The sequence below is a fragment of the Gouania willdenowi genome, unplaced genomic scaffold (assembly GCF_900634775.1).
Source record: "Gouania willdenowi unplaced genomic scaffold, fGouWil2.1 scaffold_413_arrow_ctg1, whole genome shotgun sequence".
NCBI classification, from domain to species: Eukaryota; Metazoa; Chordata; class Actinopteri; order Blenniiformes; family Gobiesocidae; genus Gouania; species Gouania willdenowi.
This window is the reverse complement of record NW_021145174.1, coordinates 7501-25707: the sequence shown is the minus strand read 5'-3', so window position 1 is coordinate 25707 and position 18207 is coordinate 7501. Positions and strand designations below refer to the sequence as shown.

At 38.9% G+C, this 18207-nt stretch overlaps 1 protein-coding gene across 1 annotated transcript in view; it reads right to left on the bottom strand.

Moving 5' to 3' along the window:
• Positions 1 to 18207, bottom strand: part of LOC114460171 (diacylglycerol kinase eta-like) — a 40432-nt gene that overhangs the window by 20457 nt on the left and 1768 nt on the right. Inside the window, exons 2-10 of the mRNA XM_028442205.1 lie at positions 10012 to 10122; positions 8787 to 8867; positions 7437 to 7541; positions 7119 to 7251; positions 6034 to 6140; positions 5361 to 5486; positions 3904 to 4006; positions 1420 to 1579; positions 1211 to 1319 (exon numbers count right to left, since the gene is read on the bottom strand). Coding sequence (XP_028298006.1) covers positions 1211 to 1319; positions 1420 to 1579; positions 3904 to 4006; positions 5361 to 5486; positions 6034 to 6140; positions 7119 to 7251; positions 7437 to 7541; positions 8787 to 8867; positions 10012 to 10122 — 1035 coding nt within the window. The remainder of the gene's footprint in view (positions 1 to 1210; positions 1320 to 1419; positions 1580 to 3903; positions 4007 to 5360; positions 5487 to 6033; positions 6141 to 7118; positions 7252 to 7436; positions 7542 to 8786; positions 8868 to 10011; positions 10123 to 18207) is intronic.

Genomic DNA, 18207 nt, shown 5'->3' with positions numbered 1-18207 from the left:
CAAATTGGGCCCATAGGATAAAGACAAAATTACAGAAAACATGAATCAGAGTGTAAAAATACCAAGTAATTCAGTTGTAGATATCTCAGCCTTTCCAAATATATGCATTTGGGCTCTATTCTTCCCTGTGCATAGCTAGAAAAGCTGCACAGTGGCGCTGTTCTTGGTTGCACGCTATTCTCCGCCTGTACTAAAGTCAGTCACTGCGTGCCTTGATTCCAGTTAGGCACTGTGGGTGGAGCGGCCCTGAAATATGGGCGTTCTCAACTCTGACAGAAGTCAGAACAATGTCCAACTATTTTAACACTGTGTATAACGTGAAGCCACAGTTTGATCCACTACAGGAGTAACAAGTGAAACATTATTAACAGATGATGATGACTAATGCGCGCTGATCATTTCTGAATGCAGGAATGTAAGATGGTAATAAAATCAGGCGTTCCACACAAACAAACATGAATCTGTCTTTAGTATCAGGGATAAAAAAGAGAGATTTTAAATGTGGTTCGGACAGAAGCATGCGGCCAATCCTCACGCTGCTATAATCTGATCAAATCAACCTGTTACACTGTTTATCAACGAAGGCGTTTCAAATTAAAAGTGCGCGTTATCATTTTCACGAATTTCAATGTTATTTCCGAGTGTTAGGAAAACTCCATGTTTCCGTAATTTCTAGATATCCCAAAAAAATGACATCATGGCCCATTCTCCTCCTTTGCTTCTGACCTCCTTCATTCACAGACTTGGTTGATTTACGCGCAGTGGGCGTGTCAGGAATCTGGACCGGAGAATACACGCAGAAAAGAGGCGCGTAACTGCAGGCATGTAAAAAGCACTTATGTCCAGACCGGAGAATAGGGCCCTTTATGAATATCCACAATATCCCCACGCTTCTATCAAATGATGGCAGTCTTTTTTAATTACAACTTGTTTAAAAAAATCTTTATTTTTTCCAAAATCCTGCAATTTTATAAAAATTATTCCATACATTTTTCTCAAATTGAACAAAAAATGGTCACAAACTCAAGGAAATGTAAAGATTGGATATTGTCTGTAGCTTCCATTACTTTACATATATTTATAGGGCAGAATAATGTTGAAATTGCTGGTTTTCTCACCTAAAATTTGTGGCCCACTTGAGATCCAACTGGTCTGTATTTGGCCCTTGAACTAATATATGTTTGACACGTGACATAGATGAACAGTTCACCTGTTTGTGGAGGTTGAGTTTATCCAGTTCTGAGAGAACCCAGCCCACGCTGCCATCTCCTCCACACACCAGGATACGAAACGTGACAAACTTCTGGAAAAGGCGCAATCTGACGGAAGGAAAAAGAAACCTGGACGTTAATCACACACTCATGGATGCTGATGAATAGAGAGATAGACAGAGTGTGAGAGATATAGAACATAAAGTACCCGAGCTCTGGTCCTCCGTTCATTAGGTCAAAGACCTGAGCCGGGTTCAGGAGCTGCTTAAACCTGCGTAAGAACTTCACCCCCTGGTTGTCTCCACTTTTAGAGTTGACCAGGACCAGAAGAGGACTGGAGCACGATGCTGAGGTGGCCTTCCAGAAGCCTGCGAACAAAAGGTTTGACAGTTAATGAGAGATATTAAGCCTCAAAAAGACATTCTGTTCCATCATTAATGGCTCAGGTTTACCCTGGATTTCCACTGGATGCGTATCTCCTCAGACACTGCTCCACAGCCTAACTGCAGCACTATCTGCTGTCCAGCAATCCCCATCACCTCTGGCTTTGCTGCGTATCTGTAGCAGCAAGGACTCAGAAGACCCCACTGATTCACGTGTAATGACACGACTCAGAAGCGACCGAGCTTTTGCAGTTGCGGGTCCAAAGTTGTGGAATGCTCTGCCACTTCATATCAGAGAGGTTTCATCTATGCCTGTTTTTAAATCTCTTTTAAAAAAGCATCTTTTTACTTTGGCATAAAATTTTTAAATTGTCTTGATTTTATGTACATTGTTATTTTATATTTAGTTTTGTTTTATTGTTTATCTTATAGTGTATGCACATTGTCCCCCTCTCCCTGGGTTTTTAAAATGCTTAGATTGGGCCAAACGTGCGTGGTTTTTGGGTAGAGTACGAATTGCGCTTGCTAGAGCCAAAACGCACAATTTTCGGGGCATAAAAAAGTGTTAATTTTTTCAAAAATGTGGTATCAGCGTACATGTTTTATTCCCGAGTCTGAATATGTGCTCGGTTTTTGGATAGAGTCCAAAATGGGACCACTGGAGGTCCGGTAAGGTCTGTGTTTTCCTCTACCAGGGATTATGATCCGTCTTGAACACGGAGTATTTTATTTTGAAAATAATCAGGATATTTTATTCTGTGTCTATGCACTACTTCCTGTCCCGCACGGGTTTATTTTTGTGAAATTGCTGCAGCACAGCTCCAGTGTTCAGCAGAAATAGAAGTGCTGCGTATTCGCTGCAGAGGGTTCCAGCATGACTCAGCAGTTACGGTGCTGTGCTGGTGCAGATTTGCATGCGGTGGAAATTGACACATTGACTTTTAATGGAAACCTATCAGCTGTGTTGCTGTTTCACAGCAGTTACGGATCCAGTGGAAATCCAGGTTTGTACTCAGAGAACCAGCGTAGTCATTAGATTTCATCCCTTTGAGCTTCAGTTCTCTTTACTGACAGGCTTCATAGAGGACACCCAAACCTTTTAATAGAATACCCTGTGTTTAAATAAGATGATGGAAACTGTTTAAAGCTGGGGTGAAATAACAAAAACATCAAAATGTCAATGTCAGGGGAAAGAAAGTCTTTTAAATAAAAAATAAATAAATAAAAAATGGGTGGTCCCAACTTGAATCATGTAATGGGTAAATTTTTCCAGGGTATTTTCTCTAGGCTTTTTTATTTTATTTTATTTTATTTTTTATTTACATAATCGTGTCGGTTTTAATCTAGTTTCATAATGAAGTTTAACTTAATAATAATAATAATAATAATAATAACTAAATAACATCACGGACATGAAAACAGTTGAATAGCATGAGCAATTTCACAGCTAGCGCGCTAGCTCTTTATTTATATTCAAAATCGTTTTAGTTCAATCCTCTTGTCATAAGGTTCAAAACACAAAAATATTGTCATAAAACTCTAAAATGCAAGAGTCAAAATATCAATATAAATAAAGTAAAGTGGTGCATAGTCAAAATAGGGAAAGAAAAGGATTGATTTTCAAAAACAAAGAAATTGTGAAAACTGACTAATTTAAAGAGAATGTGAAACAAGGCAAAACAAATAATAGATAAATAATATGAAATAAAATGAAATAATTTGAGATAGAAGCAAAAACACATCAATTATGGCAAAACTTAAAAAAAAGAAAATGTTTGACATGTCAAAGAAAGTAGCTTTTTGCTTAAAAAAAGAAACAAATATAATTACTCTAAAATGAATAAACATATAAACAGAGTTTTGTTTTGTTAAAAGAAACAAAAACAATTGCATTTTATAAAACACGTCAAAAATCTTGAGATGAGTATTGTTGTAATTTGCGCTGTATAAATAAAGTTGAATTTAATTTAATTTAATTAAATACAAAAACGAATAAAAATAGGCATTTAAAAGAAAGAAATCCTAAAAATAACTATCAACAGAATAAACGAACAAATATTTAATTAAATATTGAGTGGCACATAGAAAAAACTTTAAAAGTCACATATTTAGTACAAGTATACAGAAAACAATAGTAACAGGAAAAACACATTTACAGTGTTTTAATGTAAAGTTAATATTATGTAAGAAAACAAAGGTCAGTCGGTTTCACGCCACAAGATTTACAGCTGTGATGTGGAGAGGTTGATTTACTGAACTTTGACCCAGTGTGTGTGTGTGTGTGTGTGTGTGTGTGTGTGTAGTCCCACCATCTGAGTCGATGCTGTTGAGTGCTGTGGGAGGAATGATAGACACCCGACACTGACCCAGTGGACACACCTTCCTCATTTGTTCTCTGCAGCTGTTGTGCACCTGCAGGTGTTCACGCACGCACGCACGCACACACACGCACGCGAACACACACACACACACACGCACACACAGTCAGCGCTCGCCATGCGAATTGTATATTTCAGTGAAAACAGAGAAAGGTCATTACATTGCTCAGAAATGCCATTAATGTCAGCTCTGCAACCTTTACAAAGGCCACTGTGGTTTGATCCTGTGTTTGTCTGTTTACTCTCTTCACGTCGGCTGCGACGCAAGGTTAGCTAACGTGCTAAAAGCAGACGTGTCAAGTTAGCTTTTTTTACTTTCGAGTTATAACATAGAAATGCACACAGGAAAGGTTAACCAGCTTTCAGCGTGTGTGTCTTCGTGAATCTGCTGCTGTTCAGTGTTCTCAGTGTTATGTATGTCGCTGATAGCGGTAGTCATAATATAGCAGAGTCTCCTCAGGCAGAGACCTTAGTGAATGCTATCAGTGTACAATGGTATCTGGCCTGCTTAGGGCAGTCTGACCAGAACTGACCAGGAGAGAGTTTTATAATTACATATCAGCCAACGCACCTTCTAGTCCAATCTTTTCACTGATAATTTATCTCTACGTATATAGGACATCCGATTTTTTGTGTTCATGCTAAATGTAAAATTTCCATACTGAAACAAAATAAGACATCTCTACCACTATTTTAAAAAAAAATGTAAAAAATTCAATGTATTTAACATCAGGCCCCAATATGACACGGAAATACCTCAAAATGCATGTTTTGCATAAATGTCACGCATTTACACACAGTTTTCCACCAGAAAACGGGGGACTGAGTGTTTATGAAGTGTAGCTAACTGACAAATATCTCAAATTTTGCAAGAGTTGCGCAAACCTTGTGGATGATTTGCTGGTTGTCGGTACATAAAGGGAATAGCTTTATGACACAACCCTCACTTACATGTTTTGGGACCATATCACGACTTTGCATGTTTTTTGTTTGTGTTTAGCTAGTGTATAAAACAGCCAGCGTAACCCTTCTGCTGTCATAAGTCATCTGAAGCATAGAAATAAAATATATAAACCTAATAACAGTATTGCGCTCAATCAAACCTATTTGGCCTGTTTGGTATGATTTAGGGAAGTTTAAAAACCAGTAAAGACGTCTAAATAGGGAAAGACGAAACGGAAATGGTAAACTGACGCAGAAAGGCCACAAAAAAAATGATTTTACTCTGAATATGAATATATACTTGGCAATACCTGGAAATAATGACGACAAAAGGCAGTCATTTAAAAGGAACTCCAGTGAGGTAATTTAGCAGCACACTGGTACTCATTAGAATTATTAGGAATACAGCTAAACTGTTAAGTTTGGACACTAAGGGTTCCACTTACGATGGCCTTGCACCAGAGGCAACGCCAGTCCTGTAGCCGCCGCACGCTGCCGCAGTTCTTATCACACACCACACATTTAGCACTGACTGGCAGGTTGCCCTCCAGCCACTGGTGAGGCATGGACACCTGTCAGAGCACACACGCACGCACGCACGCACGCACACACACACACACACACACACACACACACACACACACACACACACACACACACACACACACACACACACACACACACACACACACACACACACACACACACACACACACACACACACACACACACACACACACACACACACACACACACACACACACACACACACACACACACACACACACACACACAGGACAGATATAAGGAATAAGAAATAAAGGGAAAAAAGAGAAAAAAAATTAGAAAAATGGGAAAAAGAGAAAAAGGAAAAAAGAGAGATTTTATTTGAAATTGGAAAAATAGAAATAAAAGAAAAAAGTAAAAAAAAGAAAAGAGCGAAAACATTTGAAAAATATGGGTAAAGAGGGGAAAAAGAGAGAAAAAAAGAAAAAGGGAAAAAATGAGAAAAAAAATTGAAAAAAGTAAGAAGAAAAGAGAAAAGAAAAAAATAAATAAATAAAAGGAATAAGAGACAAACTGTCTGAGATATAGACAAACTCGGAGGCGTTTTCTCACCCCGTCCTCATCCTCGATGATGTCATTTCCTATGGAAGCCAGCGTGGTCCATTTGCAGTTGTTGGTGGAGCGAACGGCGCAGCGTTTATGAGCCTTGAATTTACAAACTGTAGAGAAGGAAAACAGAAAAACCTCTTTGGAAAAACATTAGCAACTTAAAAACCAAACACAGGTTTGAGGTTCTCGTGACCAATCATTTGAGGGTGTGAGGCCTTTGTAGTTGCTTCTGGCACACGTTATAATCCACCACATGCATATTGAGCTCAAAGGTAAACAATATGGGAGCCACAGTGTTTACCTACAGGTGACACCGTGTGATCCTAAGATGACAATTTAATACATTAGGCCTCAAACATCAATGTTTATTCTACAATGTTCCAAAATTCTGATGTTTTTCAAGCACGACAAAGGCTCTTTGGGGCCATTTCGTAGAACTATAGGAGTAATGTTGATGATTCTCAACTCATACGTTGTGGGTTTAATTCCCATATACTTCCATATAATAGACTTGCACAGGTTAATAGTGAAAGTAAAAGTGGAAACTGGTGGATCAAAGCTTATTACATAGAGAAGATGAAATGGTTAACACTGGTAAGTTGGAAGTTTGGTTTAAGATGGGGACTTTCATCACAGTGGGAGCCACGAAAATGTGTTCGTGTGACCCGAGGGCCACCAAAGAATTCACTTTTGTGTTTGCTTTTGTTTTTGTTTAGTGAAATTTTAGTAGTTTTTAGTTTTTTCTATCATTTTGGGATTTTTTTTGTTCTCATTTTGTGTGTTTGAGTCATTGTGTGTGTTTTTGTTGTATTTTGTGTGTTTTTTCATTATTTTGTGATGGGCCACCAGCTGCCTACAGTATGTCTGGGTTACAAACTGAACCGAGCACATGGATTAGAATTAAAACTGATCTAAATAAACTCATTATGCTAGTATAAACACACCAAATAAACCTGTTTGACGTAACGTTGGAAGGAAGCATTAAACAACTTCCCTTTGTGTTAATAAGGAATGTCAGAAGTCATGTGTCTCTGTCACGCTGAAATGCTGTTTCTCTGGTTTGGGACTGAAACGTGGTGTAAAAGTACCTTCACAGGACAGGCCGTGGGAGGTGACGCCTGGCAGCGCCTCCCTGCAGACGTTGCAGAACGTCGGTCTGGCGTGTGAGCAGGCGTACCAGTTGTGCATCCCGGAGAAATGCTCCATGTTGAACTGACTGGCCTGGAGAAGGAGGAATACATCACAAGAGAGGGAGAAGGATCTAAAAATCCACATAAATTACGTTTAGTTGTGACTTTCAAGCACTAAGTGATCAAAGGAGGTCATAAAAAACTGATGTCAGTCTGTCACACAAGGGTTTATTCTATAAAAAACACAATAAATCCTGATGTCCCAGAAGCACTAACCTCGTAGGTTTCCCATTTTTGGACAGATTTGAGGGCGGTGATCCAGTCTTCCATTTCCTTCCTGCTCTCGGCGCATAACATTAACTTACGAAATGGAGTGATGACCTGCGGAACAGATTTTAAAAAAAATACTTTAAAATAAAAAGCTTGCAACATTTCTATTATAGATAAATTAGTTTTAATGTGTTTTCAAGAAACTGTCTGAAACAGAAATTTACTCTGCAAATGTATTTCCAATTATTGGCGAAATGAAAAGAGAAGAATTCAAATGTCAATGAGCAATTTCTAATTTTAGACTTAGACTGTAGACTTATCCTAATCCTATCCCAAACTAAGTAGATACTTAGTTATATATACATAAATGCCTTAATCCTGAGCTAAACGTTAGGGTTAGGGCTAGCCATGATGCTAACCCCTAACTCAAACGCTAGCTCTAACTCTAGCCCTAAGGCTAACCCATAACTCAAACACTAGCTCTATCCCTAGCCCTGAGGCTAACCCATAACTCAAATGCTAGCTCTATCCCTAGCCCTGAGGCTAACCCATAACTCAAATGCTAGCTCTAACCCTAGCCCCGTGGCTAACCCCTAACTCGCTAGCTCTAACCTTAGCTGTAAACCAAACCCTAGCCATGAGGCTAACCCTAGCCCTAAACCAAACCCTAGCCCTAAACCAAACCCTAGCCCTAAGGCTAACCCTAGCCCTACGGCTAACCCTAGCCCTAAACCAAACCCTAGCCCTAAGGCTAACCGTAGCCCTAAACCAAACCCTAGCCCTAAGGCTAACTGTGGCCCTAAACCAAACCCTAGCCCTAAGGCTAACCGTAGCCCTAAACCAAACCCTAGCCCTAAGGCTAACTGTGGCCCTAAACCAAACCCTAGCCCTAAGGCTAACCGTAGCCCTAAACCAAACCCTAGCCCTAAGGCAAACTGTAGCCCTAAACCAAACCCTAGCCCTAAGGCTAACCATATCCCTAAACCAAACCCTAGCCCTGAGGCTAACCCTAGCCCTAAACCAAACCCTAACCCTGAGGCTAACCCTAGCCCTAAACCAAACCCTAGACCTGAGGCTAACCCTAGCCCTGAGGCTAACCCTAGCCAGACTTAACACTTGTGACATTTTCTAGAAGCTATCGGGATTCCTGATTGTCCAACTAAAGTCCTTTTACATCACTGTAAATACAACTTTATGTAAATATGTTGATAATGTTGATAATGTTGACTACTTCTGCAAAAGAACTACTTCAGAATGAGGCAGCGAATCAGCTATTAACATTTGAACTGACTTTATTGATATTAAAGAGACGGTAAACATTCAATCAAAGGCATGGAATGGATTCTTCTGTCTTACTGTGAAGCTGTTGTTGATGTTTTTGGTGCTGGTCTCAGCCACGCTGGCGTCCGATAGATCCACTTCATCAAAAATCAAAGACTAAAGGAGAGGAAATGAAAACAGAGAAACCAACACTTCTTTATGTTCCAACAAACATATTCTATTTACACAAAGGACAATCAGTGTTTGGGATGTCAGGAGGAAGTGTCAGGAGGAAGTGTCAGGAGGAAGTGTCGAAAATTCAAATATTGGAGGTGAAAGTGGAGAAAGATAAACATTGTATTTAACAAATGTGAACAAAGGCAGGAGAAACACAACAGGGATGGATTTCTGTGAGAAAGTCAATGCTGTGGGGAAAACAAGAAGAACATTGATGAATAAAGGAAAGATGAGCCGTCTTTTAAGCAGACATGGGCTCCTGGTGAGTCAGGTGCCACATGCAGCTAAAGAACAGAAAAAAAATGACAGAAAAATACAACAAAACAACAGCAAGAATTTACAAAATGATGACAAAAACAAAAAAAATGTAATATACAACGAGAAAAATAACACTTAAAATAACTCGTAACAGATGTTAAAAAAAATTAAAAATAAATAAATAAATGGCTTCTTTGTTCTTTACTCACATTGGTTATTATTCTAATTCTGACATGAATATTGATCAAGTTGCCCTTGAATCAGATACAATCACATTATAATAAAGGTTGTCCATCATTGAGGATAGTTGTTAGATTCTCTCTGAAACTTTCCTCTTTTGTTTCTGGAAGTTTTCAGATATTTAAGATGGATTTGTGTCTTGCTTGGACATTTTAAAACCTGTGTCAAACTCATGGCCCGGGGGCCAAATCTGGCCCTTTGGAGCTTACCTTATATTGCATGATTTATAATGGTAAAAACTCTGACAAAATCCTTAAATTTTTCTCAAATATTTACGCAATATTTCCCTTAATTAAATAGAAATTGGTCACAAAATCTAGGAACTTTAAAGTGAAGACCCAGTTGGCATTGATATCTGTCACTTATTGCTAGAATATTGTCGGTTTCTTACATATTTAGTATTTTATGTATACATAGACACAAATATGTTTAAATTACTCGTTTTCTCGCCTAAAAACTGTGGCCCACTTGAGATCAAAGTGCTCCTTATTTGGTCCCTGAACTAAAATGAGTTTGACAGCCCTGGTTTAGCCATTTGGCTTCATTTTTACTTCCACTCGCTTCACCGTCTGCACTTGGCCGGTACCTTGCAGTCTTTGGCGTAATACAGCGTCCTCCCACGGAGTTTGAAGTACCTCCTCTTCCATCGCTGGAAGGAGCTGGTCTGCTTCAACAGGATTCCCTCCTTCACACTTTTCTGCAAAGAGAAGGAAAGGAGGAGAATGTGAGAGAAGGACAGGTGGTTACGGACAGGGATTGGATTCAAAGTCTTTCTGGAGCTCGTTTGGACATGAATGGTCACACAAAATAAATAATCTACCCTCAGGGAATGTGGTCGTTTCTTTAGAAAAGGTCTTACACAATACTGTGTTGGTGAAGGATGACGGAATGCAGAGAAACTGGTGATACCTTTAGACTAAAACCTCAATAAAAGCCAGAGATTACATCAGAACAATGAAGAACTGGCTTCATTTCGTAGATGCTTTCTGTCTTTCATCTTTATTCTCTTATTTTCAATGAATAGCCCCGAGAGGCCAGGATGCATCATGGGCAATTAATTCCAGAAAGCACATCAGGGAGCAAAACCCTTATTTGTCAGACTTGTGTCCAGTCGTGCACACACACACACACACACACACACACACACACACACACACACACACACACACACACACACACACACACACACACACACACACACACACACACACACACACACACACACACACACACACACACACACACAAACCCCCACACGTTCTTAACACTCCCGTCACGTTGGGGATGAATGGCTCACTCTATTGTGGCCCGATGTGGTATTCCTGTGCTCGTCACCACGGTAACCTCTGCAGAGATAATAAGGCGCCTGCATACATCACCTCCGTATTTCCTCGAGAGCCCAATGTTATGGGGAAAAGGAACAATTCCCCAGTTTGCCATTGGAATGGATATTCAAGATAATCTGATTTCAAGACATGAGGGCACGTCTTAAAAAAACGTATGAATATTAGATAAACCTCAAGCAAGCAAATAAGCAGAAAGTATTTAACAAAGGTGGGAAAAAGTGTTAATTCATGTTTTATCGCTAATTTTTCCTCCCCAGAATCAATATATGTACCTGTGGTCATAGATTGACACTATGTAAATGTGTAAATAAAAGTCAGAGTAAATGACTTGTGATGTGCATTGATTGTTGGAAGTAAGACTCAGATTGTTTCTAGAAGTGTATGATTTAACTTTAGTTCTTGGATAAGGACAATAAGGAAGTATCCAGCAAGTAAATGGGACCAATAAGTCTTTGGAAACCCAAAAGCAAATCAACAAAATCTGGACCACCCTGGAAGTCGTTGAAGTCTAATGTCAGTTAGCACTGATTAGTATTGGTTAGCATCAATCCATGTTGGAGCATCGCAATGAAATGTCTGTTACAGAAGGTTCAGTTTTGGTGAGGAAAATGTATTTGAATGCGTTAACAGCAGTGGAACAAAGATGTGCAGCAAACGGACAAATGCGGCAAATTTTGCACGTAATCTCGCACTCCTGCATGGTAGTTCACAAAAAATGAAATGGTAATATCTCTATGACATGGACTAAACCCTCAATTACAGGTTTTGGAACCATAGCACACATTTTCATGGTTAAACAGGAAGTGTAGCAAACGGACGTAAAATTTCTTGTAACATAATCTTGGTGATTTTTGCGTAACTGAAGTATAGAAATATAAAACGAGTAACAGTACTTGACTCCATTAACCCTATTTGACATGCTTAATATTATCTTGAATAGTCAGTGAAGTCAAAAAACTTCCATGGTCCCTACAAATCTAACTGGAACCATTACCACTTTTTAAGGGGGAGTTAAGGTCCCTGAGGAGCGCTCTTCTTCTCTGCTTCTAACTACAGTTTGCAGCTAGCTAACCAGTCAACCGGTCAGCTAACCAATCAACCGGTCAGCTAACCAATCAACCAGTCAACCAGTCAGCTAACCAATCAAACAGTAAGCTAACCAGTCAACCAGTCAGCTAACCAATCAACCAGTAAGCTAACCAATCAACCAGTCAGCTAACCAATCAACCAGTCAGCTAACCAGTCAACCAGTCAGCTAACCAATCAACCAGTCAGCTAACCAATCAACCAGTCAGCTAACCAATCAAACAGTAAGCTAACCAATCAACCAGTCAGCTAACCAGTTATGTCTCCTCCAGGATATTGAAAATATTGAAGTCCAGAAAATGTTTTGTGAAGTCAATCAGAATCCTTGTTGACAATGATGTCAGGCCGGTCTTTTCACCCATTTCAGCATGGAGGAGAAAATAATCATGGCGGTGTGTGACCACCCAGAGCTCTTTGTACCATTCACTGTGGAAAGTACGAACAATTTTCTGACCTTTCCTTTGCTGAAGGTCTGCTCGCTCAGGTGTTGGTCTCCCATTTTTTAAAAACTGTCGTTTTTCTCTTCCTGTAGTGTTATCCCGCTTCAAGCTAGAGAACGTAGCAGTGGCCACACTGTATCAATACACTAATGCACTGTGAACGTACGTATAGCATTTAGCATAGCACGGTTACAACCAAGGGCAGTGTAGAGAGCTGCCTTTTTACGTAAATGGTTTTCATATTGGGGAACTGACTGAGCAATGTGCCTTTGGGAGAGGGCGTGGCCTCCTCCTGCGTTACAGCGGAGTGACACTGTGCAGTGTCTCTGCCGTACCAGGAAATAGCGATGTTTAGTCATTTGGGTTATGAAAAGCACTTTCAAACTTATAGGTACTGTAGGCTATCTGAAATTGAAAAATAAATAATGAATAATTATATTATAATTAAAACAAATAATCAAAATATCAATTCATCCTTGGGTAGGCACTGCCTACCTTGCCTACCCTGACTGCACGTCACTGTAGATTACAAACTTGTACAGTACACGGAGGTGGCGCCCTTCTCGCGTGTGGGCGTGGTTCCAGCGCCTCGAACTGACTCTAATTTTATATATTTAGTGATTTTTTTCATCTTTCAAATCTGGCTCAGTGGTCAATGACACGTTTCTGTGGTGTGACAAACTCATAACACACATTTATTTCTGCTATACACAGATTTTATTGAGAATATTCTGCATTTGAAGTTGGTAACAGAGCAGATCTCTCTCTGACTCAGTGATGAGTGTAAACTCTCTCTTTGATGTGACTGATGCAGCCCATAAAAGCCTGGGGGTTAAACTTATCTGCTGCTATGTCTCAACGTGAATCACCAGGATTGACCCGTCATCTGCAATAAAGGCGATTGCACAACCAGCTCAGCTCAACAAGATAAACTATCTCCCACCGAGGATGTTATCACTTGTTTTATGAAGTGCAACCCTTTGGTATTTCTAGCACAGAGCTTAAACACTATCATAGTGAGAACAGTACTAAACATGGTGCAGCAGAGGATATTGGCTTTGTTGTCTATGAATCAGCAGACGAAGCCCTCCTTTGCTAATGCTCCGTCTGCCTTTCGTTGTTTTTCGAAGGTAAACAGCTCCACTCGTGAGGCGACGCGTCACCGCCCGACAGCCGTGGGCTCAGCGCAGACTTAACAGCATCGTCATCACCAAAAATCTGGCCTGAGGGGCAAAATTCACGAGTCAGACGGGATAGAAACGAGCTAAACAGCTGCCAGGGAAATTATGTGTGAGCAGCAAGGAAATAAATCTACGAGTCTGAGGACTTGGTTTAGTCATCGTGCAGCGGGATCGATATCTAATAAAAGGAAGTTAGACCACAACTATGAGCTGTGACATCAGCATGTTGGCTCACTTTCTCCACCTGCCTGTCTTTGCATTCATCTCCTCCATTAGACATTAACTGCATCAACAGCAGTCATTTAATTACTTTCTTGATTTAATACTTGTTTTCTACCATCAGGAATGCTAAGCTAAACATATTTAATTTACTTAATCTTAAGGGGAAAATATATAAAAAAAGGGCAGTGTTACACCCTAGTGAGGGGGGTGGGGAACAAGGGAGAGGGAGTATGGGTGGATATTAAAAGGGAAAATTAGAGTGAAGCCAGTTTGGTTTTGCTGAAAGTTTAATGTGATGTTGCTATTGTGCTGTGTCAATGTAGTGTATATTTATAATTTTTATTTCTTTTTTTACAATGTCTGCATTTTTCGTCAAAGGTTAACAACAAAATAAAATGATATTTGTTATATTGCGTAATTGTGACCATTATCGTCCATCATTTTTTTAAATGTGAATTTAATAAAAAAAGCCTGTGTATACACTTCAGGAACGGCAAAAATAAACATGAAATTAAATTCTAAATAAAAACCTAAATATACGAATGAGGAAAAAAATAGTAAAATAAAATATCATTAATAATATTAATAATAATATAACAAAGAGGAATTAGTTGTATCATGTAATAAATAACGCAAACTACATTAGGGGCTTCTGCAATTGTGGAAAACACGGAATTCCCTTCCTGAATCGGAATAGGCAAAATTATTATTATTTTTCTTAAAAATCTGAAAATTGTGATATCACACAGATTAAACCCTCACACGCATGTTCTGGAACAATATCACGCATTAACAAGGAATTCTTCACCGTGAACAGGGTGGACAAAGAGACGGAACTGGCAATTCTAGCACAAAATATGGAGTAACACGTAATATATAACGCGATGAAATGATGAAATAGAAATAGTTATATGACCCTATAAGTTTAGGGACTATACTATACATTTAGAGGCAATGTTTTACCATAAACGGTGGTGTACTGTGTAGCGACTTTCACAAACGGCTGGACGCCAAATCTCGCGCCAAGTAATGGTGATTATAGTCACATTTAACGTAATGATAATATTGGTTTGACACTTTCTGACGCGTAAAAACAATGTTTTTATGTTGAGTTTGTATTTGCTGTAGATTTTGACGGATGGAGAAACAGCATGTTGGATGAAGTAATTGGACACCACCTCACTCACTGTGTTATAGACAAAGGCGTGAGAAGAAAGGGAAACAGAAGCAGAACAATGATTATATCAGAACAGAATTTTAAAAGGAAAGAGGAAAAACAAGACGAAGGAAAGGTCTTCTTCGACAAAGCCGCCTGACGTGTTGCAGATAACGCCGCGCTGCGACAACCTCATCCCACCAATCAGGGTAATCTCTGGAGCCGTCAATCAGAGACGGACGGACAAAGCTGAAGGACACCATAAAAATGGTGCTGCAATCAGGAAGTGAGATTTGAAGAAGAAAGGCTTTGCAAAGCGACCCTGATTTATAATAGGTAACGAATCAATGCAAACCTTGGGCCTTTTTTATTGTCTACATCAGTGGTTCTCAACCTTTTCAGCCTGCGACCCCCAAAATATAGGTTCCAGCGACCTGGGACCCCCACTGTACCTGAAGGTGGTTGAGCAAAATCTGAAATAACCACATTTATTTATTTATCTGAATAATATCCTCTGGTATACAGGAAGTTTAGTGTCATTTGCAACATAGTATATAGTCATCTTAAAGATGTAAATCCTTGTTTTAATCCAAAATAAAATGGGTTAAAAGTGACCAAAAACGGTGGAAAAGGTGGTGAAATGGGATTTTAAAAACTGTAGAAAAAGTGGTAAAAAGAATCAATATTGGAACAGTTACTTTTCACTGGCAAATAATGAGCATAACAAATCATAAATGTGGTTAATGTTGCAAAAAAAGCATGGATTATGGTTAAAAGTGACAATAATGGGTCAACATATGTGACATTAGGTGGAAAAAGTGGTGGAAAGAGTTTATAAGTGCCGAAAATGTCTTGAAAGTGGAAAAAATGTGCAGAAAAGTCATCAATATTTGATGAAAAAGTGGCATAAATGGGAGTGATGTAGCAAAAACGCATTAAAAAGAGCAAAAATATGGCAAGAAAAAGTGACAGAAATAGGTTAAAATATGGAAAGTTTGGCGTAGTTGGAGAAAAAGGGTAAAAAAATGAGCAAAAATGGGCTGAAATTGTTTAAAAAAATATTCCTAGTTCATTAAGGCATCTGGCGACCCACAAGATTGAAAACCCCTGGTCTACATCACATTTATTGTCTGAATAAACAGGTCCATGAACTGTTATATGCCAATAATTTACACAATAATTATTGTTTTCTTTGTCATTTTTCTCATTTTTAGAGTCTCAGATTTTTGTGTCTTTGCCAAAATATGGAAAATAGTACTAAAAAAACAGTCATCATTAATTCACAAAAGGTTTAAGACGTTTAGTCTTATTTTAACTGTGGTGACCATCGTGACGAGGAGAGCGGTGGATCTGTGAAGTTGTCATGACGTATCTGAGGCAGAAATCGCAGAGGAGTCAACAAAAGTACAACGAGGTCAAGTCAACGCCTCAAACTGTTTGCTCTCAACATCGTTTTTCGTCAGAGTTCCAGGTAGACCCTACTGAGCCAACACAGACATATGTTATATAGCTGACTCCACATTACACTGAGCAAACAACACAAGTATGTCAAACACTCCTGTGTGACTTCAGGAATGTTCTAAGTTTTTATTTTTATTTATTTTTTTATTAAAGGACAAAGTCCACTGACTGTACGTCACAATAAACGCCTTTCCTGTTGACTCTCATTCAAGTATAATGAGTACAAAGCATCAATAAGAGGTTGAGTGGTTCCTCTTTAAAAACAGGAAACCATCAAGTTGATCTCTATGAACACTCCTGTGTTTATTCATCTCATCAGTGCCTCCAATTAAACCTTTGTGTACCCAAAACTGACCAAACATGAATTACAGTCGCTGAGATGAAGGTTTGAAAATGATGCATGGGATGGTTTTGAATGAAAAGTAGACAAAACAAAAACTAAACATCAGTTTTCAGGAAATGGAATTTATTAAGAATTGCATCCAAAAGCTTAAAGGAATATTTTGGACTGGAAAACGTAGTGGACCAGCGACCGAGCCTTGGGGAACTCCTTATTAAGCCTGATTTAAGGTTCTGTGTAAAATCCCTTCCCCGTAACCTTAAGTGCGCTTCCCAAAAATCCTGACTAGCCGTCAAGTTACTGGACAATAAGTTATAAGTTATTGTCCAACAATGCTACAATACCATTATGATTTTTAACAATAAGCAAATAAGTTTCAATGATGGGTTGTCAGGAAGAGAAATTAGCATGATGATAAACTGGAGCAAAATAAGTTATGTGAATGATGAGTTACTGGAAGAGAAGATAAAAACTTACAGCAATAAATGATCAAGACGTTGAATTATCAGACCATAAGTTATCGGACGATAAGTTAAAACGATCATGTTTCTGAGTTACGGTAAAAAAAACCAAAAAAAACAGTGAATTTATCACATGATGCTCAGAATAAAGCAGCTTTGAGGTCAATTTTGTGGACTTTGTAGCATTGGTTTTTGTGGTTTCCAACCACAACAAGCCTCCTTACTTTGCCCAAAGATAAGCCACGCCCCCTTGCCAAACACATGCCCCCAAAAGAAGAAAGTCTTAATAAGCAAAAAAATTATCATCAATTACAGTTTTTGTGGCATTCTACAGATTTCTAGCTTAGCTTTGGTTAGCTTAGCTTTGGTTAGCTCAGGCCCCAAACAAGATGGCGTCAACTTCAAAACTCTAATGGTAGTCACACTGTAACTATAGACCACACACATAGAAAGTATCATGTTTCACTGATTATCATACATTTAGATTTTCTAATAAACACATTTCTAGGAGGAGAAATGTGCTAGTTTTTCTTTGTGGTAGATGAGGTTCTTCTGATTTACCATAGCAGTGCGTCACTGCGCGTCATTCTCCAACACTCGATCTAATCCGTCCTGTTAATTTGCACAAAGCCCTGCATGCAAACAAGACTAAAGAGAACAAACTGTCTCTGCAGTCTGAATAATGTCACATGCACACAGTCATTGGTGTTTTATGGTTGTGGTAATTCCGTCAAACTGAGGACGTATATAACTATGCGAGTTCATCTAAAGAAATGTGACTGACACATGTTTGAAAAAAAGAGTGGAAATTGTAATATGACAGTATATACACTCACGTTCATGTTTTTGGACGATATCACGCATGTACGTACAGATTTTCACCTTAAACGCGTAAAAGAGAAGGAATTGTTGCTACAAAATCTTGCAAGATGAGCGACTACACCTCGTGAAATGAAAACATTTGGTAACACGTACCAAACTCTAGTCGACAATGTTTTCGGACAATATTGCGTGTTTTCATGATATTAAATCTAATCTAATCTATCTAATGTGTCGCTTTAGCAAGGTTAGCAAAAGAAATCTCACGCT